The sequence below is a fragment of the Xyrauchen texanus genome, chromosome 36 (assembly GCF_025860055.1).
Source record: "Xyrauchen texanus isolate HMW12.3.18 chromosome 36, RBS_HiC_50CHRs, whole genome shotgun sequence".
NCBI classification, from domain to species: Eukaryota; Metazoa; Chordata; class Actinopteri; order Cypriniformes; family Catostomidae; genus Xyrauchen; species Xyrauchen texanus.
In genome coordinates this window covers 16713887-16741856 of record NC_068311.1, presented here as the reverse complement: position 1 = coordinate 16741856, position 27970 = coordinate 16713887, and the positions used below count along the sequence as shown (strand labels likewise).

Sequence of the window (27970 nt, the reverse complement as noted above, 5' to 3'; positions counted from 1 at the left end):
TTTCCTAACAACTGATTTTTAGATCTGTCATTGGATCAAGAAATTTTTGGACAGCTCTGAAAGATTAATAGATAACCCATTTCTCTGCGTAGCCTTCCTTTTGGGCTCATGTGTGTAATGTTCACACGTTGGTCTGTTATGTAAAGCTGATGAGCACATGTCCAATGTGTACGACGATAAATCACCTACACTCTCCCGTGGCTCCCAGTGTTTACAGTAAACAGTGGGCTGGAATGTAAAGTTAGTTCAGTCCGTTGGCCTGGACTCATTGTAAGGGTTGTGCCACAGGCCGTTACCCCTCCCTCCTCCATGCCTCATTATCTGATTAGGCCTGTTTGCCCTGCCTGGGTTCTGGAGCAGCTTTGCTCTCACCCCTCCACCCACAAAGACAAACACAGACACAAACACAACACCCCACTTCCTCAAATCCATTATGTCCCAATTTTCTTCTAAACAGTAAACTGTTGAAATCCAATCAACAAACATCTTAAAGATCCATTGACTGATTGATCATGAGATAGTTAGTTGAATTTGGAAATGACAAGACATTGACTTCATAAAAAAGTACAAAGAATAGTAGAATTCACCAGGGAATGACCTGAAATGTTTTTATATCCACTTTTAAATGACTTCAGCCATTGTATTTAAATGCAACCAGGCAGTGTAACCTGTAAAAAAAAAAATGTCACCACAAACCCATATGACTTTCTTAAGCAGAACACAAAAGATGTTATATATAAATATCTTGGTCGATCTTTTAAAAAAAATGGCAGGATATTGTGAGCTTAAAAAGGACCCACAAGTAGGAAAGGAAAAGGACTTATTGTTCACAATGGAACTCAAAAGGAGAAATGTTGAAGAATGTACTGGTTGCTCTTTTACATGTAATTGCAATGAATTGGCACCATAAAAGAATCCCAAATCTGAAACAGAGTTGTAAATTCAATTGCAAAGCTTCTGAAGTCATATGATAGCTTTATGAAAAAAACGGACTGAAATTGTATTTGTTTTTCACTGAAAATATTGACATCAACCAAACTGTAGCCCTCCTTGGCGCATGCCAGAAGAAATTTTATATTAAATTCAGGTTTGGAATGACATGAGAGTAACATTTTACAAGCCTGGTGAGTAAATGATGACAGAATAAATTTTTTTGCATGAACTGTTTCTTCAAAGTGACTGAATTAATCTGCAAAGGTTTTTTTTCCTCCCCTTTTCTCCCCAATTTGGCATGCCCAATTCCCACATTATAGTGACCATTTCGAGATTAATCCAACGTGACTCTACCCACCCTAGCAACCAGGCCAATTGGTTGCTTAGGAAGCCTGACTGTAGTCATTCAGCATGCCCTGGATTTGAACTTGCGACTCCAGGTGTGGTAGTCAGCGTCTTTACTTGCAGAGCTACACAGGCCTCCCTAACCTGCGGATGTTTGATTACGCCAACAAAAAGTTATTTTTAAGGTTCAGATCGGGTAGAAATAGCTCTATGTTAAGCTAAAAACTGCCCATTTTATGGTGTAGACAGGCACTTTTAAACCTTTAGAGTGGAATCTTGTCTCTTACTTGACCCCAGCTACCCACATCACTCCAAATTCAGTGGAAGTGAGACAGTAAAAACAATAGACATGTCTGTTCCTCTCTGATGTAGGACAAGACAGCACTGGTGATACAGTGAGACAATCAGTGTGATCTGGATGAGCAGTTATCTGTCAGACAAAAGAGTGAGGAAAAGTGAGTGTGAGAGTGTGTGAGAGAGAGGGAGAGCAGACAGTGCACTGTGTTGTGAAAGTAAAGATTAACACAAATACAGTGGAAAGAAGGAGGGGGTGTTGGGATAAAATGGAGCGGTATCTCTCCTCCTCTTTTCTCATGTCCCCTCCCCCGGTCTGCAGGAGTAGTAGGAGGTTAATGTGACTGTGAGAGCTGTACTTTAAAACAGTACGGCGGGCAGAGCTTTCACACTCATTCACACAACTGGGAAATAACACAGGACTCATCTTGAAACTCAAAGCAAAGTTACAGGTATGTTAACATATTCACATACTAACACTGTGAAAGAAAAGAAGGGCATCTACTTTCTCTTTTATGTTAGTTACGTTTTTTTTAAAGGTTTGAAATGAAGTTGTTTGTTGTTAATTGAGTAAGCCAGTGGAGCTTTTTCTAACCAAGCTTTGCTTTAACAGGTCTTTATGGTTGATCCTTGTGGATTCTATGGATCTGGGACTTTAAACAATATTAGAGAGATAAAATACAGGGATAACAACAGCTGTTGGACTCTGGGTAAGGCAACGTAGGGAGGAAGGTGGCAGTACCTGTACTCTGAGCAGAGATGGATGCAGGCCCATTGGCATCAGTGCCCGAGGGCTCTCCGGAAGGGGAGACGGTGTGTGCCGCTTTGGCCCGCTACGAAACCACATTGCGGGATGCCGTGCGTGAGATCCACGTGGACGTCAGCGCTTTCAAGCATGGCATTGAACGGAGGCTAGAAGAGACCATTCATATGAGTGGACCACTGGGCCAAGCTGTGGCCCAACTGCAGCAGGAGAACCGGCAGCTCAGGGGCCAGTTAGAGGCCCTGACCCGACAGGTGGAGATGCTGACGGGGTCGGTGTGTGACAGAAGCGCCCTCCTCTCTGGAGAATCAGCACCACCACAGACCAATAGCAGCACCACAGGGCACCAGTCACCCCCTTCATTGAGCAGTGTGGTGGCCCCCAGTGTGGCAGCTCTGACAGGTTCAGCCAGCGGCTCTGCCTCCAGCCCCACCACCACACGCTTCTCCAGCAGAGCAACCTTCTCCGTCACCAGCAAATCTAACGTGAGTAGACAAGATCAGGGATTTGGGATGTGTTTGTGAAATGTGAGAATGTGTGTTTCTCATAGTAAAAGTGGTAACATGCAGTTGTTACCTTTAAAAGTTATTTGTACTTAATGTATCCCTTAAAAGAATAGTTTAACTATATGTTCACCTTTTTACTTTTTCCTTATGCGCAGCATGAATGATGTTAAGAATTTCAATAGAATATCAGTTGATAGTGACAACAAATGCAACAAATCAATGCAACAAATCTGGACAAATCTAGAGTAGGATTCATTACATTCACACTGAAAAATAAATATTCATGAGACGCAACTGGCTGTCAAAAACATATTGAGCTACACATAAACACGTAAAATACACATAAACTACACATAAGTTTAACATAAATATTTTTGCAGGCACTTATTGAGTCTAAATAGATTCACATCTTACATAAATTCAGTAAAACACCCAAATATCAATAGTCATATCATACTGTTCATGTACTTGCTCTAGTTTACTTCCACATTGTATCTTCATCAAATAGAAATGTCAAATGTATATCAAGTCTATCACTCAAACAACAGCACCACCTTGAGTAAGAAACAGCATGTATAATATGTATGTGTACACGCATATTGAATACTGATAATTTACCATTGCACAGAAAATCAATGTGATATAGTAGTCATAATTTCTAATTTGTATGAATATAGTACTCATTTCTCTTGTAATAAACAAAGAAATAGATATCCTGTAATAGTACACTTATATAGATATGAAATATTCATACAAATATAATTTTGGGCACAAAAAAACAAACAAAACATGACACTCTTACATACCTAGGGTCTCCAATGACCCTATGCAGGGGTGGAATGAGGTCCGGGGTCACTTAAGACCTTAGGTATGCATTTAAGGGTTAACAATGGCTTGCATGTTTGCCTCTAAAAAAAACCAGCTAGTTCGTGCATTAACATGCATGGCACTGTAAAGGATGGGTTCCTTTCCTTTCCTTATTTTGGGTCCTTTTTTAATCTTTAAAGTCAGACTGATTTTCATAAAAATTTCTTATGGGTTTGAAACAACATGAGGATGAGTAAATTATGACAGAATATTTATTGTTGTGTGAGCTTATCCTTTAAAATTGACTTTTGTTGGTATGACCTAATGTAGTCAGGTTGATTCAGTCATATGAATTCATATTTTTGACTTGAACAAAACTGGTTAATTTAGATGTTTCACATGGAGCACGTTTTTTTTAGGTTACCTGACAAAAACATGTTTTATAGTGCAGAAGGTGAATCTGGAGTGAGGTCCTTTTGTTTTTCCAGGAACAGTATGATATGAACAGTGTGAAAGGAATTTTATGTTGGAAAACTAAATATTTAGACATATAGAGGAGTCCAGAGTTAGAGCACATATAAAGATTAATTGAATGTTTGTGTGAAGGCAGAACATGTCTCAGGACTTTTGCACACGCATTGCTTTAGACAAATGTGGAATGACGTTTAGAAAGTGAAAACATTTCATTCATTTGCCTCCAAACTGCCATAGTCGCACAGCTACAAGTACCACACTACTATTTACCATTTGTTCAGAACTGCCAATAAATAAATTCACAAATCAGATTGATTTGTCACAAATAATAAAAAACAAATCAGATGTTCCTTTTATATTTTAATTGATCAAATATCCACGAGGCAGTTTTAACAGACGTAATTTGTTCAAAGCACATGTCTTATTTGATATCTATTTCAGAGTTTATAGTCCCATATTTATACTGTAAATTCTGCCAAGTAGGGGATATTTTAGGACAAGTCCTTTTGTGTTCACATGGTGCTGTCATGACCAATAATGGCTCTATTCAGAAGTCAGATTGTTTTACTGCTGTATTTTGTTTGAGATTGTCTTGGTTGTCCCAAGCAGTTCAACCTGTCAGTTTTAAGTCTTTAACAGCTGCTGCCTGTTGCAGAGTAAAACTCAAAGACACTAAAACTTGAAACTTCATGGTGTCATTACACCTCTGTCTATTCTTAATGTCCACTAAAGCTTTTCTATGAAGTACCAAAATACTTTCATGCGCATTTCATATGGTCTTGTTTGTGTGCCAAATTTTAGATCATATGTTTGTAAAAAAACAAAAACAAAAAAACTAAAATTTGCTTAAGTGTGATTTTTTAAATTGTAAAATACTTTCTCCTATACATTGAAAAACATTCTCAATGTGGTAATATCAAAATGAACTGGTTTTATTCAAGTCAACATTATTATTTAACATGTCTTACATTAGATAAATAAATAAATGAAGGGTTAGTCGCCTCAGTTAGAAAGGAATACTCCTGGAGCAATACAAGTTAAGCTCAATAAACAGCACTTGTGGCATAATATTACCACAAGAAATAAGTTTGACTCATCCCTCCTTTTCTTAAAAAACAAACAAATAATTTTTTTGGAAGGTTAAAAGGTAGAAATGTGAAGCTTATCATTTTATAAAAGCACTTACATGAATTCTTCTTTTAAAAATAATGTATTATTTGAGCTGTAAAGTTGTTTAAATTGCCATTTGTACAGTCATTTTATGATTTTAGTGTTTATGGTGTTACTGTGTCATGGCAAATTTGTAAAATTGGAATTTATCTTTACACAGAAAAGTTTATTAAGTGATTTTTATCAGAGTACAATCATGTTAACACACATATTGTTTATGTCTTGTGACTATACTTTTGAAAATTTGAAGTTTTTTTACATTTACAGATGGCCCAATTCACTTCCATTGTAAGTGCCTCACTGGAACCCAGATTTGTGCTTTTTTTGGAGGGTTAAAAGGAGGGACAAATCTAAATTAAATTTGTGGTAATTAACATTATTCCACAAATGCTGTAGATTGAACTTCACTTGTATTGAACACGTAATGTTACTGAAGTAAGATGATTTTCCCAAAAGTGTAAAAACTGTGGTACTTTCAAAACATTGCTCTGTTTATTTGTGCATCCCGGCTGGCTCGATACAGCAACACTGGCTCACCCAATGTGCATTTGGGGTAGGACTATCTGTTTTCGACCAATAGTGGACTGAGAAACGTTTGGGGAACCTTTTTGCAGTTCCGTTTGGCGACGCTAGTGGTGCAGAAATTATACACTTTAGCTATAAATCAAAATTTTAGTAGCTGGGAGAGCAGTTGATTTTGGCTGTAAGTGGAGAGTCAATGGAGACAGACTGCAAAGCTGTTATCTTCTCTGCCACATCCACACCTGCCAACCACATAATGAGAGAGCTACATTCTGGGCTTGTAAAACATTCAGAGACTGTTGTGGCAGGTCTTTAGACCACTCCCTTTGCTTTGAGCCACAGCCTGAAGGACACAGTTAGAAAAAGTCAGCAAAACTCTACGTGGGGATGTGTGCTAGCCTGTCTCCACGTGGCTATGCTATGAGCACCTGCAGATATCATGAGTATCAGTCTTTATCTCACACTCTTCCTTCTAACTCCATGTCTGTCTGATACGGTCAGAGCCCTGTTGTACTTTCTGTTCCGGGTAACTAACAGTTTATCCTGCACTTAATTTCAAACTGCCGCCACTGTATCTGTGCCGGTTTTGTTCTTGTCTCTCAAGCAACCTATTATTCTGACTCACACGATAAGCTGTCTCCAGTCCTCTTATATCTTTAGGGGTATTTACACTTGGTCATTTCAAGCATTTTTACTGTACAGATAGCTATCGGATCATGAAAAGACCAAGTGCAAATACCATCCATGACGCATGCAAGATAGACAACGATTATGCATAGTAATCCGAAAAACACATACAAGACTCAGCCAAGTGTAATACATGTGGTTGTTCAGGCCACATATGTAAACGTTACTCCTCGTTAAAGGAATAGTTCACCCCAAAAGAATATTCTCTCATAATTTACTCACCCTCATACCATCCAAGATGAGTATGAAATATCTTTCGTCTGCTGAACACAAAAGAAGATTTTTAGAAGAATATTTTAGCTCTGCAGTTCCATACAATGCAAGTGAATGGTAACCAGACCTTTGAATAAAGGCTTTTGGAGCTTTTGCTCCGATACCAACATTTTTGCTTCGGTACAATACCAGCCCTGGTACCTCGGTATCGATACTAAATTGATACTATAATGTATAAATACAATGCCTCAGATTTTTGATGAAATTACACAGAAAATAACTTGATTAAAAAAACTGCATAAAGTCTCACAGATACAAATGATGCGTTTTCCATTTTCATTTTTCTGGATTCCATATTAAATGTTTAATTAAATGTTATGATCAAATGTTGTTTAATAAAATTAATAAATACAGTTTTAATCAAATCAAAATATAATATTTTTTTTTTTATTATAAATTTTTTTTTTTGGTCAATTAAAATGTGGCACAACAGAGCTTCACAGTATTAATGAAAACATTAATGGGAGAACAAAAATCTGATTACCTGTGGCACAAGGCGTGTGTGTGTGTGTGTGTGTGTGTGTGTGTGTGTGTGTGTGTGTGTGTGCTCATGCGTGCACCTGTGCGTTTGTGTATTGCTTACGGATAATAATAATAATTATAATAATAATATTAATAATACAACCATTTAGTATTACATAATTGTTATTATAAGTATTTAGTACTTTTGAATATTACATTTTTATACAGTAGTTATATATTTCTGTCTTCAATTTCACGCATCCAGTTGAAAAGAGCATTCATGTTAGCGGGACCTTTGAGTTCTTCCTGTTTTTTGGGGTAGTTATATCAAGCCTCCCATTAGTGCTGGGATAATCCTATCACGACTCAAAGGAGGAGGAGTTAATTTAAGTGTCAACAGCTGTTTATACGCTAAACACACTGCATGAAAATTAAGCACCAGTAGTGTGTGTGTGTGTGTGTGTGTGTGTGTGTGTGTGTGTGTGCTCATGCGTGCACCTGTGTGTGTTTGAATCATATGACAGAACAGAGCAGCATCATTTTGTAGTGTGCAGCGCATTTGACTGTATATTTTTAATTAAATTAAATCCTTCTGCTGTTTAATGATCACATTTGTCTATATTGCCAATGACAGCATACCATAATATGGTACCTAAATTAGCAACAAGATAATATTGTGCCATTGAAATTCTTTTGGTGTCGCGATGCTTCGTTAGTACCGGTAAACTGCGCAACACTAAAAGGCAGCATAAAAGTAATTAATTAGACTCCAGTTGTTTAATCAATGTCTTCAAAAGCGATGCAGTTGGTTCTGAGAGAACAAACCAAAATGCATCTAATTTTTTATTGTACAGTTTGCCATTGCAGTCTAAAGGCACAATTGATTTCAAGCTCTATTACACTTACACCTAGTTCTTGACACATGCACAGAGCGCTAGATGGCGCTATAGGAAGTGTAATCAAGCTTGAATTCATGATCGCCAAGGAGACTGCTGCCAATATGCTGTCAAAGAAATTATATTTTGGTCTGTTCTCACCCAAAACCAACTGAATCGCTTAATAAGACTTTGATTAAACCTCAGATGGATTACTTTTATACTCAAAAGTTTTTATTTCTTTTTGGAGCTTCAAAGGACTGATCCCCATTCACTTGCATTGTATGGACCATATAGAGCTGATAAATTCTTCTAAAAATCTTTGTTTGTGTTCTGCAGAAGAAAGAAAGTCATACACATCTTAGATGGCATGAGTATGAGTAAATGATGAGAGAATTTTGATTTTTGGGTGAACTTTGCCTTTAACAAAACTTTGTAAATCTTGCTGGAAACTAGTTTCTCTTTTCATTAAGCAGATGCACAAAGTGACACAAATTAAATCAAACATTTGCATTGTGACGTTGGGCACCTAGTAATCCTCGTTACAAGCAGTGAGATCTATATTCTCCTGCTATTCTCCCACTAGTGCTGATTCTCTCTCTCCTATTTAGCTTGTTTTTTGTTTTGTCTTTTAATTGTAACACTGACAACAAAGAAAACACAGAGCATACTTCTATTGCCTTTTGTACCTCAATTTGTTCCGCCACTGTTGGTCAAAAGTTCCATTGCTGTAATGAAAATACTGGCATATCAACTGTTTTTAGTTTATAGTATGAGCCACATCATCTGCATCAAAATGTTGCTGCCTAACATGATTATCAATACAGAAAGTTGTATTTGCATATAATGTGATATGCAAATATATAATATATCTCTCTCAGTCACTCTACACTCAGCCTCTTTCATTACAGTTCATAGTCTTGTGGTTTTTCCAAGTTTGTCTCAAACTGTGGTCCCCATTGCCCTATTATCCCATTTTTCCATATTGTGGTGGGAGCATCTTGTGTTCTTCTCCCCTTTCCGAGTTCGGGATGAGAGATCAGCAGAATGCCTTTGCTCTGCACCCGCTTTGTGCCTTCTCCACAGAGGAGTCCTGCACCGCTGTTGCCAATTACTGCAGCATTTCTGCGGATTCAATGAGCCATTGTGTTGACATTCTGCCTCATTTGAAGTACATTGGGTGAGTCAGGGTTTGAAGAATACCCAGGACACCCTCCTTCTCCCTTTTTTCCACTGGGATTTGCTGTAGATGTAGAACAGCTAGGCCCCTATTGAGTCTCAAACATGGCTTTCACAGCTTTGTTAGTGGAGAAGACAGGTGCTTGGCTGGGAACCACACCTGTGTAATGGGTCCCATCCCACCACACATTCACATTACATCATCTGCGCCCCCAAGCACAGGAATGTCTCTTCCCTTCATTAACTAATTGGTGATGTGGATAAATTGTTTAAGGGTCAGTGGGTTATCTTCCATCCTATTGTGCCACAACATAGCGCTGCATTATAAATATCAAACGCTATGACTCCCACGTGTTTCACTTTGACTCCCATTAGAGGAGTTGTGTGTGTGTGTGTGTGTGTGTGTGTGTGTGTGTGTGTGTGTGTGTGTGTGTGTGTGTGTGTGTGTGTGTGTGTGTGTGTGTGTGCCTGTTTTTGTGATTTACGAGGACAATTTTGTAAGTTACAAACTGGTAATTACAAGGTTATTATGCTATAAATGTGATTTATGAGGACATTTATAGTGTCCCCATAATTCAAATCGCTTAAAAATCATACTAAACAATGTTTTATTGAAAATGTAAAAATGCAGAAAGTTTTCTGTGAGGGTTAGGTTTAGGGGTTGTGTTAGGTTTAGAGGATAGAATCTATAGTTTGTACAGTATAAAAGTCATTATGTCTATGGAAAGTCCTCATAATGATAGGTAGACCAACATGTGTGTGTGTGTGTGTGTGTGTGTGTGTGTGTGTGTGTGGCAAGGGCATGTTAGGGAGAGAGTGGAGACTGAGGTGAGAGAAAGATAAGATTTGAATGGCAGTTATCTGTGGAAACTCCGTTAGAGCACACTCAAAATCTCAGTAAAAGATACAGACACATGCAGGCACCCACATAGACACAAGAACGCTAACATAACTATGACTACGTTTCTTGATTTTAAGTGATATTGCAAGTATTTTTTGAAGAATTTAAACAACTTTTAAACTGGAAAAGAAATTTATATTTAAAGTTGTTTTGTCACTATGTTATGACATGTCTTTAAACATTTATACATCCTATGACATGTTTATATACACTATACATGTGTATCTAAGGCCTTTTGTCCTTTATTAACACTTGTCAAGCATCAAATGCTGGAAAAAATGGCATTGGTGAGTAAATAAAATGTTATAAGTGAGCGACACAATGACCTGCATGTTTGTCATTAATAAGCAAAGAAAAATAGCTAAATAATTGAATTGCCATATGGAAAAATTACTGTAAAAAATTGTTGAGTTTACTTAAAAAAGTAAGGAAACCAGCCGCAAAGCATTTTTGAGTTTACTCAACTTCAGGCAAATAAGTTATACCAATTTAACAAATGATGATGATTATAAGTTCCATTAACTTTCTATATATTGAAAGGGAAATCTAATGTATTAAGTGAAACTCTTGACCGACCATCGATCTGTACACGTTCATGAGTCTGCATGCTCCTTATACAAGAGGAAAAGTAGTAATCCTCAATCAAACAGAGAGATGGGGTTGAAGGTAGCTACAGTCACACCGTATCCTAACCAGACACCAAACAACATGCATTACAAGTTATATTTCTATGTTAATAAGAGTTTTTGTCATTAGTAGCTGCGACGAGCGATTGGACATTCTGTTGATTGCTTGGTTTCTACATTTGGCATCGCGACGGGTAACCCTGTCTGCTGTGAACTGGCAATGGTCCAAAATCAATCTGATAACATTATATTGAAGCCAGAATTTCACTTGCCAGTTAAAACTACTTGAATTTGGCTGAGAATGTTACACCTACTGACCGCTCCCTCTGCCTTTCTTTCCGGTTCTTTCACTTCCTGTACTCTCTGTCTGACTGTAGCGTGTTTGTGTGTGTGTGTGTGTGTGTGTGTGTGTGTGTGTGTGTGTGTGTGTGTGTGTGTGTGTGTGGCTACCTTCAGCCCCATCTCTCCGTTTGATTTACTACTATGGTTCAAACAAATAAGGCTGGGTATAGAAATGCATCTATTTTCTGACTACAAACTCTTCAGACATGTTTTGTAAGTTCTGATCTCTGGTTTGTTTGCAGCTATGTGGTGTTTTCTGTTTTAAATTCAAGCGCAATGGATTGTGGGTATTTCCTTCACTATACTTCTCCTTTTCTCCTTTCCAAGTCCTTTCCATTTCTTTAAAAAATGTATATGACTACTGGATATCATCCTTAAAGACATGAGTCAAAACAGTTTTAAAATTTCCTGATATTAATTTTTTAATTCCCTGTTATCATTCTGCCACAAATGGCCTCATAAGGACTGATCATCAGTGATCAAACTGAGCATGCTCAAAAGACTGTAAGTTTTTTTATGGTTTACCTGGTCATGACAAGGGCATGTGTTCTGTTGTCCATCTTGCTGGCCAGTAACAGTGCATATCCCCACAGCCCATTTTTCATCGCACACTCCAGAGCATCCTGACACACAAACACACAAATTTGCTACAGTCCACTGTTGCAATGTGTGGGAAAAGTTATGTAATTTATTGCTGTGTACTTGACAAAGTATGTGCTCACTGTTGAAATGTAAGTTGCTATGACTTGAATGGCATAAAAGTTGACTTTGTTGATTTTTATTAAGTAATCTCAAAATGTTCTACATTAGATAGTAAATTGAGTTAATCTGACAACATTTATTTAGATTTTTTTGTTTTTTAAAGTGTATATATGTACTATAAAAATAATGCAAAATACAATTTCATGGTCATTAAGAAATATTTATGACAGTTAAATTTCTCTCGCCATTGGCAGGTCTAACCCATAGTGCCAGTCTTCCCCATAATAGCTCTTAAAACCGTCATGTTTGGCTCTGACTAGCACCAAATGTGAAAAATGCCCTACTCATTTTGGTTTGCCTCAACCAGAATGCCGGTACATCTAGTATTCCTTCTGCATAGCCATCTAATAAAGTGAAAGACAACCTGTTTTTTTAAATTGTTCACTTTGGTTACATGAAGCTCATAGGAATGTCTTTTGATCTGACATGCTCTGCTTTAAATTCGGTTTTGATGTTGTGAGTTTTCTGGATTTGGAGAGTCTGCCAGGTAGCCAATCATGCCTCTAAAGGCTTTAAGGCTGAGCATTTATTTCCAAAGAACCTGCTGTACTCGTATGGCCTTTATTTATGAGACCAAAGCATATGAAAATGCAGCTGTATAGTTTTACAAATGCTCTGGGGGTTATCAGGAGCTTAGTCGAACGTGCTTTTTAGTGTGTTGGTTTGTATGTATTCATGTGAGATATGTTGAGGATTTCTAGCCCAGCACTGGCCCAGGGCCAACGCTCTCACTATGGAACAGATCGTTTAATCTCCTCCTATCACCCTGCCTGGATCTCTGTGTCCAGCACGGATTCCTGGCAGAAAAGGAGTAGAAAAAAAGCCTTTGCACAGCTATTAATACAGTAGAGTGCAGCACAGAGAGACAGAGAATGCAAGAGAGGGATTGAGAAAGAGAGCAAAAGAGGGACAGAGGGAGAGAATGTGAGAGGGAGGGTGGAAAAAAGAGAATGGATTGTGGATGGGGGACTCGAGAATGGCATTCAGCCACTCCCATGCTGCCCCTGGCTCTCCTAATTACTTCCAGACTTTGCCATGTATTTTCATCTCCGTGGTTACAGGTTAATAATTCTCTGTTTACGGGATGACCTCACTGCCCTTCAGGACCCAGTGTCCCACCTAGTAGGAATGCATATGGATAGAGAGTTTAAGGGAGGAAGCCCCACTTTGGCTTTGTGAACTGTCTAATGCAGTCTTTGTGGTATTGACCACAAAGCCTTGCCCTGTCCACTATGCATGGAGTCATATTACCGCTTGTGTTTGTCCATGTGTTTGTCACTAGAGCTGTTGATATCTCAGCTGGTGGCGAGAATGTCTAAACCAGGCTAAGCTCTTAAATATTAGGTGCAAACTGCTGTGTAGTCCTGGAACGGTCAACCCCATGATCCCTGTTCTATCGGACCTGAGGCGGTATGTTTGACCACTGCACAAGTCTGTGCTGTCCTTCTTCAGATGGGGCTGTAGATATAGTGCGTCCCTCTGGGCTTCATCTTGTCACTCATGCCGCTGCAAATCATGTTGAAGTGGACTCACTGCATGGTCACGTAGATATATTCTAATACGGTTTCTCAAAATTCTTGGAACTCAATGCATCGAGTGGAATAATAATAATACTGCTAAATGAATTTAAATATGGTTAAAAGTGTTAACCAAGCTTAAAGAACTGCACTTATATTGGTAGTTAAAAACATAATTAAAGAAAACAAAATCTGAAAATTCTCTCATCGTTTACTCACTCTCATGCCATCCCAGATGTGAATGACTTTAGGCTCGTTTGAGATGAGCAAGTTCTGTGCAGATCTGATCAGCGGCGATCAGTGGCAGGTTCATGTCAGTTACAAATCTGTCTGACTTGCTGTGATGTAATGGTGACGTATGCCAAAAAAAGTCTTGTGAGAGTGAGGCACGTGCAATTGTAAGAGTCAAGTTCAAGTCTTTATTTGCCAAAATGATGCAAATCGCCTGGAATTCATTTTAGTGATTTGGCTCACTCAGGACAGTACAAGACAGTATTGGACCAAAATTACAACACATCATCAGACATGACATATACAATAAAAACAAAACAAAATCAAAAAACAAATTCTTGGGTTGCTACCAATGGATAAGTATAATAAATGATCAAATAAATAAATAAATCAAATAAAATGCTAATGCATTTAGTGATACTGAGGAGAAGGACATAATTGTGTAAGCAGAGCAGATAACGATTGTTGGTGTAAATTGAGGGACCTCACAACTTGTGGATAAGTGCTATTTGAAAAACGGGTGGTTCGGGATCTGATGCTTCTTAGCCTTCTACCTGATGGTAGAGGAATTAAAAGGGAAGGGTGCAAATAATCTTTAAGTATTTTCAGTCCAGTTTTAAGTAGGCGGATGTTGTAGATGTCACAGATCTTAGGGAGGTCCAACCCAATTATCCTTGACGCTGTCCTAACTACCCTATTCAGCGCATATTTATCCTCTGCTGAGCAATTTCCCCACCATACAGTGATGGAGAAAGTAAGTGTGCTCTCTATCACAGCTCTGTAGAAGTGGAGCATTCCCACCTTGGACACCTTAAATTTCTTAAATTGTCTTAAAAAGAAAAGTCGCTGGTGAGCTTTTTTAACAATCTTGCTGACATTGGTTTCCCATTTAAGGTTGGAAGATATAATGGTCCCAAGGAACCTAAAACTTTCCACCCAATCCACAGTTTTGTCCTTGATGGCCAGGGGCTGGAGCGACATACTATTTTTATTCCTAAAATCAACAACCATCTCCCTGGTTTTGGAGATGTTAAGGGACAAGTTGTTTATTAAGCACCACTCAGCCAGAATGGACACTTCTTTTCTGTAAGTCGTTTCATCATCATTGGTGATGAGGCCCACCACAGTGGTATCATCAGCAAATTTTAAAATCCTGACTGAATCATGGTGAGAAAAACAGTCATTAGTATAAAATGAATACAAAAGGGGAGACAGAACACACCCTTGGGGGGCGCCAATGCTGGTGGACATTGATTTTGACAAGAGGTTATTAACTTTAACCACTTGTGATCTGTCAGTTAAAAAATCAAGGATCCACCTACATAAGGACTCTTTAACACCCAACCCTAGGAGTTTGTCACACAGTCTCTTTGGTATAATATTATTAAAAGCAGAACTAAAATCAATAAATAGTACCCGTGCATATGTAGCTGTCCCTTCCAAATGTTGAAGAATGTTATGGGTGCAAAGAGAAACAGCATCTTCAACAGACCTGTTCTCCCTATATGCAAATTGGAAAGGATCAAGAGATGTAGTTGTGAGATGATTGGCCACTATTCGTTCAAAAATTTTCATAATAACAGAGGTTAGAGCCACTGGTCTATAGTCATTCAAGCAACTTACATTCGATTTCTTAGGCACAGGAATGATTATAGCTGATTTAAAACACGCTGGGACTTTACATAGTCTAAGAGACCAATTAAAAATGTCAGTGAAGACATACGACCATTTAATGGCACACCATTTAATAGTGGCAGCAGAGACCTGGTCGGGGCCTGCTGCCTTCCTGCTGTTTTGTTTTCTCAACAGATGCCTGACCTCATGTTCTTCTATCAGAAAAGGTGGTTTAGGGGGAGCTATATCATTAAGGGGATTAAAACTGACTGTACATTCAGAATTACCTTCAAATCTACAATAAAATAAATTTAGTTTATTGGGTAGCAAAGGATCATCATCAAGAACTGCATGACTGTTTTTATAGTCTCAGTTTTTATAGTTTTTATAGTCAGGTGTTTTTCCAGCTGCACAAACTGAAAGCATGATGGGAAATGACTTGCTGATGGCATAGACATGCTCAATGCTCATTGGCCAAAACAACCGTGATGAAAAACAAATAACAAAAAAGCACTAAAAACATGTAAAGTTTTAAAAGATTTGAAATGCATGTAAAATTTTGTGTCTGGCAATTTAACTTATATTATTATGGTGACTATGTATAAATGCTTCTTGTTCGTATGCCATTGAACAAATTAAAAAACAACAACAACCATGATGTGATGTTTCGTTCTCTTCTAAATTGTTTGAATTTTTTTATCTCTAATATCATGTTATATGTGTATAAATCATATGTGAATATTCCAACACTCTGACAATCTCTCCATGTGATATGTGATATTTATCATATTTCTGTATGATTAAAATGGATGGAAAGACACGTCTTATTAGCTAAATTAAATAACAGGTACATTAAGTGTCTTTTTCATCATATTTATTTTCATTTTAAAGCAACAGACTTTAAATGATATCCACTTTATCGGCAACAGTGCATCAACGTGTATCCTGCAATATCTGCCTTTGATCTCGAAGGTGTATGATCCTCTGTGAGGAGTGAGAATTGTCTGGCTTGACAACATTTATTAACTCCTCTGACTGCAGCCGCCTACTCTCATCTACTTTCAAGGCGAGATGTTTGGCATCTCAAACAAGTCTTTTCTTCTGCTGAAGACAAACAAAGATTTGTAGAAGAATACCTCAGCTCTGTAGGTCCATACAATGCAAATGAATGGTGACCAGACCTTTCAAGCTCTAAAAATCACATTAAAAAGTACAAATAAAATAGTAATCATGACTCCAGTGGTTAAATGCATGTCTTCAGAAGCAATATGATAGGTGTGGGTGAGAAATGAAGTCCTTTTTTTCTATAAATCTATAGATTGATAGTAAAAAAGGATTTAAATATTGATCTGTTTCTCACTCAATGTGATTGCATTGATTCAGAAGACATATATTAAACCACTGGAGTCATATGGATTAATTTTGTGTTGCCTTTATTTGATTTTTGGAGCTTGAAAGTTCTAGCCACCAGTACTTTCATAGGACCCACAGAGCAGAAGAAAGAAAGTGATACACATCTGAGAAGGCATGAGGGTAAGTAAATTATGAGAACATTTTCATTTTTGGATGAACTAAGTCAAAAAATAATCTCTAATATTCCGGGTGGGCCTGGGTCTAATTTGGGTGGGCCACTGCACCCAACTCCTTGAAATATTAGGAGGAATCCCTGTTGTTGGGTCCACCCACTGCAGAGTGTTAAAAAACTCCCTCTGTTTCCCTCGCACAGGTTTTCTTTCCATTCCTCCTGTAAGAGGAGAGACATTGTAGTCTTTGTTGAGCTTTAAAAAACAGGTGTTTGGGTGTTTTCTCCATGCACACATAAGTTTGTGGAGGAAATTACAGAGCAAGACCCTCACAGACCCCTGTTTTAAAAGCCTTCCATCCCTGTCTGTCTCTGCTACAAATTTATAGGCCCATAGCACCCTTTGACTTTCCAACCTCAGTAAAAAACAAAAACAGGAAAAACAAGCAAATTACTGTTTGTCAAATTGTGGGAAACACGTTTCTTTTCAGTCACAACATGATTGATATGCTTTTTATAAATCTATGCCTTAAGTGAATAGTTAACCCAAAAAATAAATGCATTCTCTCATTATTTACACACCCTCATGATGTTCCAAGCCTGTGTGACATTTTTTCTTCTGTCGAAGTCTAAAGATGTTAGGGAGACATTTTTAATTAGTCACCATTCACTTTCATTGTAAAGAAAAAGACTGAGGCTGTCAGTCATCTGCCTAACATTTGTGCTCATACGGGTTTTGAACAACATGAGGTAAGTAAATTATAAGAGAAGTTTTTGGGTGAATTATCCCAGCATCCACTCTCTTGGCGTTGACTGATCATGAAATCCGCCTGCTCCAAAAGTGAGCTCAGCTGTTTGTGCAATGGAAAAATATAAATAGCACTATCAGCATGGCTTATTAATACCAGAGAGGGTCTTGTAAGAGTTAGCTATCTGTAGGATTTTGAGTGACAGAGACTGGAATTAGCCTTCTGAAGCCTACAGAGTTTTCCCCCAAACATGCCCTCTATTGTTGTTTATGTTCCATTCCATTCCCCTGCCACCACAACGTTCCAAGAATATCAGATGTCATCGAGAGGCAAGAATATCCCACCAGATATTTAAAATCAGACCCACACACACACACAGAACTTCATCAAAACCAGAGTTAATCTCAATCTCCCTCTGATAATACACACAACAGCCATCTGTATCTGTCTTGCAGAAACAATGCTTGGGCCTCCACACTCTGCATGGCCTTTTTTATGTTCTTATTTCAGTTATCATTGAGATCACTCAGAGATTACACTACATTATTGTGAAAAAATCTTCACAATATTTTGCTCCCCGGCCAGCATTGCTCAGGCAGTTTTGCAGTAGGGGACAAATGTAGGACATTTATCCTGCAGCCAAATTCATTCACACCTTGCCTCGTCACACCAGTTTACAGACCCGCTTGGTGCTTCAGCTCACAGCTGATTGTCTGTGCACAATATCTTCATAGAATGTTTACTTCTACACATCCAGTGTAAACAGCCGCAAGTTGTTATAGAGTGATGGTGGCGTAGTGGGCTAAAGCACATAACTGTTAATCAGAAGGTCACTGGTTCGATCTCCACGGCCACCACCATTGTGTCCTTGAGCAAGGCACTTAACTCCAGGTTGCTCTGGGGGAATTGTCCCTGTAATAAGTGCACTATAAGTCGCTTTGTATAAAAGCGTCTGCAAAATGCATAACTGTAATGTTATAGCATGATGTGGTGCAGTGTAGACGTTCACACTACAATTTGCACTTAATTTACTCCCATTCAAATGCATCTGAACATGGGAGACCAGAAATGCAAGCTCATGCTGCAGATGAACTTTCAAGTTTGGTGAACTTTGACCTGTGAATCGGGGTGACGACTGACACTGAAGACATTTGACCAACCGGCTGCACGTACCTTTTAAAGTCGTCATGAAACAGAAGTTATGACCGACTTTATTACTGTATTGTGACGTATTTACAAGTTAAACGGCTTTTCGAACAAGGAAAAAAAGTTGCCGGGGACGTTAGGACATTTGTCCACGTTTTGAATCACAATACACTAAACATAAAGAATAAAGAACACTTACTCGAGCGATATGTCCAAGAAACCTCAGTCTGCAGAAAAATAGACTCCAGCATGTTTCCTTTCGTCCAGCTTCGGCATTCAGCATGTCTTATTTAGAAGTCATCATGCCTGTGCCCTATTCATTGCGAAGACAATTACCCTCCACTGTGAGAGCTTCAGAAGGCTGAAATGTGATAATGTTAATTCCAAACAAATTTTTAAACGATTCTTATCGTAAAATCTGTTTGGAATTGACCTACAGCATGGATTGTGCTCCTTTTGAAGTACCCTGCAGAAAATAGTACAATATCATGTTGAAAATTAATTGTTATACTTTCATTTAATTGCATTTTGAATTAATGTATTTTTTTAAACACCATTTTGATGATCAAATTTTAATAAACTGTTGATATGCAGTTCAGGAAAGATAACAGGCATCTGGCGTCGCAAAATAAATGGTATCGGGACATCCCTAGAATATAATATTATTTGTCATTATTAATGTATTTATCAAATCAGAAACCCTCATGCGCGACATCACACCCTGTCTATTGCTATAGACCCATATGAAAGGTTTTCTTAGGAGAGTTCATTGTATTTTCATCACTGCTGTAGAATGGACTGTACATAATAACCACATGTAGAGGCATTTGGTTCATGTAGGCCTACTGTTGATGCAGGACAAAACAAAGACTAAAGACTCCTCAAGGTCTCTTCTAGTCTTCTCACCTACAGGACTGAGATTACAGTGCCTCTGAAGGGGCTGCATTCAGTCCTCCAGTGTCTATTTTGTCTAGGATGGGAGACAGCACTGCTCTCCACAGTGCCGTTATTGTCTTTCACTGCCTCAGTTATGGAGGGACAGCACATACAGGGGACAAGTGACCCTCCCTGAGGACAAAGGGTTGCACTGTCCCCTATTTTCCCTCTTTTGCATAACTCGAGGACTCAAGACTATAGGGGCTTTCCACATTTTCTACCCCACCTCCCTGTTTCCCCCGCTTGTTTTATAGCTCTTCTCTATTAATATGATGAGGCACTCTCTGGGATGGGGAATTTGTTGTTCCTAGAGGGAAAAAAAGTGGAACTGATGCGTATACGTGTGCAGTTCAGTGAACATGTGAAATGGGTGTGGTTGGATTCCCCCTACACCTTTTAATTTAGCTCTGGGGCCAAGCAGCAGCAGACATTTGCCAAAATAGTGCCCTAAACTAATGCATTTTGGAAGGACTTTCAGATGCAAACGACCTTAGAAGCAATTCCTGAGGTTTGCAATAATGGAGGTTGTCTATCTGCAAGCTCACATTCTGGTGGCTCATGTGTGTGCAGATAGTCCCTTTTGAGACAGATGCAAGTCGTATTCCATAAACAGAAGTCTGGAGTGCTGCAACTTCAACATTGGACTAAGCCGAGAACCTGCGTGTTCAGCCAGCAAATCAGAGTTGGATACATTTCATGGCTGGGGTAAATTTTGTCTCCCCTGATCTCATTCTCTCTGTGGGACAAGCAGCTGCTCACAGCAAACTTCCCCATAAATGCACACACCTCTAGCATTTTTGTGATGTGATGTCACCTGGCCTCTTCCAATAACTCTTTGAATCTCACTCACAACAAGCTATTTCCATTTAAAAGAGCAAACTTGTTTTAGGAAGCTGTTTGTCCGATTGCTTGTTTTGTGTTATATGAACACATGCATGCACATGTTCCCACAGAGAGTATGAAGGCAAACGTTTCAAACTGTTCATGGGTGTGCGTATATTAGCATGTGCTAGTGAGTGAGTCAAGCCAGTTCACAAGCCCTAGGTATACTTCCATTTTTATATAAATGCTCAATGTCTGTGTACAGACGAACGCGAGCCTGTCAAAGTAAACCCCATGTACTGTGCGCGCATAAACAGGTGGTTGGTGCATGCATGCTACAACTGCTATGAGACACCAAACTTTCTCTTCAGGAGTTTAGACCCATAAAGATGTCTCCAGACCTTCTCACACATACGCTCTTGACTTGCACATCTACTGTTGTTATATTTACCTTCATCTCCTGATGTTTTGCGGTGATTACATCTTCTGTAAAAATGTAAGTGTTGCCACCTTTTGGACCTACCAATTTGTGCAAATAATTCCAGGTGTATGTGCATTCTGCACGTTCAAAACATGTGATTCGAAAAATCGGACTGCTTGCATTCAGTGCACCAGTACTCTGCTGATGACGAGATTTGCATCACATGTTTTGTCTTAATTGATGACAGCATACCTTAGAACCTAAGAGAGCACATGTTACACCACTCTTTGTCTCTCTCCACTGGCTGCCGGTTCATGCACGTATTAAATTCAAGGCCCTGATGCTGGCATATAAAACAGTCACTGGGTCTGCTCCAGCATACCTAAAAACATTTATGCAGAGCTACGTTCCCACCAGAAGCCTGCAGTCGGCTAAGGAACGTCGCCTTGTCGTACCAAAACAAAGAGGCACCAAAACACTTTCCCGGACTTTCAGTTTCATCATACCACGGTGGTGGAATGGCCTTCCCAACTCAATCCGGGAAGCTAACTCACTCTCCATCTTCAAAAAATGGCTAAAAACACATCTTTTCCAAAAGCACTTAACTGGTCACTAAAAAAAATAAAAAAATAAAAAATAATTTACATTTCTTGTTGCACTTAAATCTGTTTTGTATACTATTCTGATGATAGTGAAACTTTGTAATATGGCACTTTTTTGTACCACTGTCTCCCTAAGATGATTCGCTGATGTTCTTCCTCTTTTGTAAGTCGCTTTGGATAAAAGCGTCTGCCAAATGAATAAATGTAAATGTAAATGTAGCATACAAGTTTCTTGAAATGTGTCAAATCATTGTTTTGGGTTGCTTTAACTAGTCAGCTACTCATTGGGAGACAATCTGCTTTTGTTACGGTTGGCTCAGTGCAGCTAAATTTTCATAGGCAGAGGCCAAACATCTGTATCTGCAACTATTTGATGGTTGATGTCTATTGTAAATGAAGCAAGTGTGACCTTTATGTGTCAGTGTGTAACTTCAAGGCACTATAGTATCAAAATGGTCTATTCATTATTTAAGGTTGTGTATTTAGGTCACACAGAAGAGTGGCTATCAAAGATTAAAACAGACTAGCAAAGCAGCCATATCTTTACTGATGACCTACAGCTTCCCTGATTCAAAGCCATCATTAACTTTTAAAGGAGACAGGCAACATTAGTCACCTTTAAACATTAGACCCATTGTGATTCTCATAGTGAACTCGTCAATCAGATTGTGTCAGGATTCTTTGATTAGATTACATCATTCCTTTACTTCAGCCTAACGTACCCTCCTGAAGAACATATTTAGAGCCACTCGTGAATACCAGGCTCTTTCATCTCCTTGATTGCAGTTTATTGGATAAGCACATCAGTTGCCTTGTGTTTCTTACACTGTTGCTTATCTAGAACAGGATCATTCAGCGTTGTGCTTTTTTAGTGGCATTATGAGTTGATACAGGGTACATCTGTGACAAACAGGGCCATTTGAGTACATTGAAAGGAATAGTTCACCCAAAAATGTAAAGTCTGTCAAAATGTACTAACCCTCATGGTGTCCCAAACCCATTTGATTTTATTTCTTATTCAGAATACAAAAAGAGATGTTTTAATGAACATCCAGGTCTGTCTTTTCAATACAATTGTTGTGGATAATGCCTTACTTTGAACTGTAAAAAAGGACTTATAAGTATCAAAGTTGTGTGAATTGTGCATCATATACTGTATATTTCAAGTCTTCTAAAGGCATACAAAAGGTTTTGTTGAGAAACAACCCGAGATTTAAGTCGTTCGTGAGTGCTATGAGAGAAGCTCAATCACAGTAGCATGAGTGTTCAAGTGAGTTCCTTAGTGCTAAAAGCAATGCATGTTCTCACGTTCACATCAAACGTACTGGTGAGAAATTACATGCAATGAGATGAGGGTGGGTTAATTATGACAATTGTTTCATTTTTGGGTGAACTTTTCCTTTAATACTATTGCAAAGCTATCTGATGACTGAATTTAGGTGCATTTGAAGAATACTTTTGATCGCCATGAACAGTTAGGTGCTTATAAAGAAACATTTTGAAGAAATATGGTTCAAAATCCATTAAAATACTTGTCAGTCAGCCTTCAAACAAACACTTGCAAGGTCTCTGTCAGCTCTTTTGGCTTGTTAATGGCACTGCGGCAGGAAATAGCCAGAGAGGGTGCTGTAAAAGGAGCATCTGCAGATAAATATCTCTAAGAGTAAAAACATAGGAGTAAACAAAGTCTGGAAAACATTTATTAGGCAAAAGAGTGAAACCCCACCTGGCCACCTGCATATGTTTCATTTTGGATGCTGGACCAGCACCAAATCAGCATAAACCATATAAACCAGCCTGGAAATTCATGCTGATCTAAGCTCATATTCAGATTGATTTCTAAGCAAATCAGTAAATGCTGTCTTTCACTCTTACAGAGCGTTGAGCGGGATGAGCCCATTGAAGTGGATCCAGCTCCAATCACCCAAGGGTTAGAGAATGGACACTTGTCTTCAGCAGGTATAACCCATGATCCCATAAGCTGTGTCCTAAATAACACACTATACTCTGTCCACTTGCACTCTACACAATGCACTCGGCCATCTAGTATATGAATTTTCACGGAAAGCATTTTCCGTTCTTCAGCAGACAGAAGTGACATTTCACACTCATGCAATATGTTGCCGTTTGCTTTAACATGTTAGCTTACCTCAGTCCAAAATGAATTTCTCAAATAATGAACATACTGTATTCACAGCCAGAAGTGATGTTAAACCATTCAACTCACATTTGCATCATGCCATCTTCACAGATCTGTCGGTAGTTACCATATTCACCATTAATAACAATTGCTTTGTCGTGCCAGATAACCTCCGCTATTCAAGGCAAACCACGAGCCCTGAGTGAATGAAGTATCCAACATTCTTCACTCCGCTATTTCTGTTTAAGAAGTATATCATCCGGGTACTCATAGTTTGCATTTTTTGTGTCAACATACTACTCACGCTACTTATACTACAAAATGGCATAGAATTGTGCAGAAGTGTGCGATTTGGGACACATCTATAGAATTATGTTTATTTAGTTGTAACATGCTGACCCGAAATTAATGTCACTCTCCATCTGTCCAATCAGAAAACTCCACTATCTCATTGAGGGGAATCTCACCACCCAATGGTGTGTCACAGGAACACTCAACCCCAGTATCTATGGCAATGCCACACTTGCCCATTACAGCAACCACCAAAGTAGCTGACTCTACATTTATGAAGAGTCCAGAGTCACCTGGTAGCCCGATGCAAGCAATGCCCTCAATCATAACAGATCCACTGACAAACAGTCAGCCGGTCAACAATGACAAACAGCCACAATTTGAGTCTCCTGTTCATGCAGGTATGAGAATTGAGGCTATCACAACTTCACAAAGTAAGGCTATAGATGCACTAAATAGCTTCTGAATTTGTGCATTGGTCTTGTGGTTACAGTATCCTCTGCAAAAACATGGGCTCCAACTCCTATAAGGACTATGGGTTCACCACGGCTCAATGGTAGGACAAATATTACCATTCAGACTCTTGTTTACTATGTGACTCATTCAGCATGTACTTATCAATAGTAGTTTCTCATTGTTTCTGTTTTACTCTATGTGTTGTCTGGTGTTTCATACAAAGAGAAAGCATCTTCAGCACCAGCCAAGACAGTGACCTACTCTGGGCTTTACCCACACAATACAGATAGGTATGTCATGTTTAAATATGCTTAAAAGCAGATCAAGGTTTGATTATGGATCGGACCAGTGCTTACAGAGCAAGCTGACCACTATGACACCTGGCTACTATTCGTAGTCATCTAATGTTGACCTACCAAAACAAACATTGTCTAATTTTTTAGCCAAATTGCCCTTGTTATTTAATGTAGGATAAGGGTCCGTTCTGACCAAATGCATTCTTGCGCTTTAAAAAGCTAGATGCAGTGGAATAATTGAACAGAATCCATCTTTAAAGTTATTTTTAAAGAAACATCCCAGGTTCAGCGAGTGTAAAAGTTACTGTCCAATTTCCCGGATCCATCTAGAGGTAAAATTTTGGCTAAAGACACATCCACCTGCTGGCGTTGCCAATTGGACCAATTGATTTTTTGGTGGTGCAGTGAGATCCAGGAATTTTGGTCTAATGTTTCGTGTGTGACGTGTTGGGTACTCGGGTTTCGTTTTGTCTCAGACTCTGTGTCCTGTGTGATGGGGCGGCCATTAGCATAGGCAACAAGTAAATAAAAGTTTGGGTCCTCACCAGTGTGATGATAGGCAGGCAGATTATTTTAAAGTGTTGGAAGTTGGTGAGAATGCCCTAAATTCAGGAGATGGGAAGGGTGGCAGCATTTGAAGAGGTAACAGAAGGCTGGGGACATGGGATTCTTTTAACCAGAAGTGGGGTAGTTATTTAAACATCCTAGGTTCAATAAATTTCAGGCTCAATCAACAGCATTTGTGGTATAATATTGATTACTACAAAAAATATTTTTAACTCATCTTTAGTTTATAAAAAGCAAAAAATCACAGTTGCAGTAAGGCACTCACAGTGAAAGTGAATGTGGCCAGTCCATAAACATTCAAATACAGCCGAGCGAGATCGGGAGAGGAAGAACGGTAAGGATTGACACCTGGGGGGAATTATGTTTTGTGTTACAATGAAGAGCTGGAGAGAGACAAAGAGCATCCAGAGCGGCAGTCGGGAGAGAAGGACCTGACTGTGCAGTGTGAATTTATGCTTGTGACACTGAAACAGTTTTGTGTTTAAGCTGAAAAGCGACCATATATAATAAATCATCTTAAATAGTGCAAGCTGTTTTCTGCTTCCTCATTTCCCTTCAGCTGACCTGAGAGTGTCACAACACATTGTTTAAAAAAAAACATGATTTTAGTGTGATTAAATTGCTTACCTTATCAGTGTACAGTTATATACAATATTAAAACTTCGTTGTAATATTGCTCAATGCCGGTAAACCTGATTTTATCACACTAATATCATGTAGAACAGTGATTTTATCACACTGGAGTCATGCATATGTAACGGGAGCCAGCTGGTAGATAGCTGTGCAGTGTGTAAACCTTGCCTTTAGCCTCCTTGTTACAGCACCCGCCTCCCACGCTGGAGACCTAGGTTCAAGTCCCGTACGGAGTGGGTTGAACAAAAGCATCACACATACACATATAATGTTTATGCTTGTTGATAAACAATGTGTATTTTGATGTTTATGGACTGGCCCCATTCGCCTCCATTGTAAGTGATTTACTGTATCAGTGTGATATACTGTATAATTGATATACTGTATTTTTAAATATGAAGAAAATTTAAATATTTCTGCAGTAATCAACATTATGGTACAAATGCTGTTGTTTGAGCTGAACTTGTATTGAACCTGGAACATTCTTTTAACTGGACATACTGTCGAAAAACTGCTGCGTTCATGTGAGAGATGCTGAAAAAGCAGCATGATGCGGCACAATGGTCAAAAATGTCCATCTGCAGCAGGTTTACATAGAAAAACAATTTAAAAACACAGAACTGAGCTGTACAGTCTAATAATGCTGTTTCTATCCTTCTGTATCAGGAATGTGGATATGTCAGGAGATATATCCTTTGGTAGAGGCATTGAGCGCAGAAGGGAGCTTGTTAGGTCCCAAACTCTACCTCGAAACATAGGAGCCCAAGCACGCAGGTCAATTTTTGAGAGACTGGATTCAGAGAATAACAGGTAATGGAATCTTCTGATCTGTTTATCTTCTCATCTAGTCTTCTATGTCCATGCACCCATTTTACATTTGTATTCTATGCTAAGTCATTCTCAATAAGTAATTCTTGCTTTCATCCTGCTTATTTTAGTCGACCCAAGCCTGTGGATTCCAAACCGAAGCTGAAGCGCTCTCAGAGCTTTGGAGTATCCAGTGCTAGCAGTATCAAGCAGATTCTTTTGGAGTGGTGCAGATCCAAGACCATTGGGTACCAGGTAAGGCATTCCTTAGATGTAATGGTTTTTATCTTAAATCAAGGACTATAGCAAAAGAGAAACATGACCAAGAGCTTTGCACATGTGCTAGGGAAACAGGGACTATGAAAGAACACTTTGGGCCAGTAGGATGAGGACTACCATGCATCATAGGGCTTGATATATTATTGTTTCAAGATTATGCACACTGTAAAGTGTTATTCTTTTAATTGGCTTCAACCTGTGACTTTATTAACAATGCTAAGAGTGTTTATGGACATTACATGTGATCTATTAGAGTTAAGCTGTATGTATATACTCTGCATAGCTCTGGTCCAGCTTTGCAAACCATTCCATGTGGCTCTAGTTAGAGATAGTAATGTATTGGTCAAGGCTAATTTAGATTCGAGAGTGAGCTGTCTGTAAACATTAGAACCAGAGGGGCCAGCTCGCAACACGCATGACGATTTAGATTTCCCTCAGTGACAAAGACAGGCCTTTATTTGTAAGCATGTGAAATGGTCACTGTTATATGATGAGGTAAAGAGACAGTTCCACAGTATAAAGACATGAGCCAGGCAACAATAAAACATTCAGTCATCTGCTCTAACCACAAAACTCAGGTCTACAGAGTATCAAAGAAAGTTGTTTCATTGCCCTAATCCTTTTAGTTCACTCAGATCAAGGCAAAAATCATGCAAGAGGAATTATGCCAGTCCAGAGGAATGGACTCTCAATTTTAAATGGAAGTTTAGTTTTATTGTCTTTTGTGGCAGCAGTTTCATGTACAGTTGAAGTCAGAAATCTACATACACTTTTTTTATTAGCAAACTGTAGTTTTGGCAACTTTGTGCATGACACGAGTAATCTTTCCAACAATTGTTTACAGACATATTGTTTAACTTTTAATTGACTATATAACAATTCCAGTGGGTCAGAAGTTTACATACACTAAGTTAACTGCAAGTTAAACAGCTAGGAAAATTCCAGAAAATTATGTCAAGCCTTTAGAAAATTAGCTTCCGATAGGTGTACAGAACATCAGCAAAGGACCTTGTGACGATG

The 27970-nt window shown here is 38.8% G+C and overlaps 1 protein-coding gene across 1 annotated transcript in view; it reads left to right on the top strand.

Moving 5' to 3' along the window:
* Window positions 1-1899: 1899 nt before the first annotated feature.
* smtnl (smoothelin, like) overlaps window positions 1900-27970 on the top strand; it is a 28550-nt gene continuing 2479 nt past the window's right edge. Inside the window, exons 1-8 of the mRNA XM_052107210.1 lie at window positions 1900-2024; window positions 2186-2820; window positions 23359-23440; window positions 24056-24313; window positions 24406-24468; window positions 24592-24658; window positions 26531-26674; window positions 26803-26926. Of these exons, the coding sequence (XP_051963170.1) occupies window positions 2332-2820; window positions 23359-23440; window positions 24056-24313; window positions 24406-24468; window positions 24592-24658; window positions 26531-26674; window positions 26803-26926 (1227 nt within the window). The 5' untranslated portion in view covers window positions 1900-2024; window positions 2186-2331. The remainder of the gene's footprint in view (window positions 2025-2185; window positions 2821-23358; window positions 23441-24055; window positions 24314-24405; window positions 24469-24591; window positions 24659-26530; window positions 26675-26802; window positions 26927-27970) is intronic.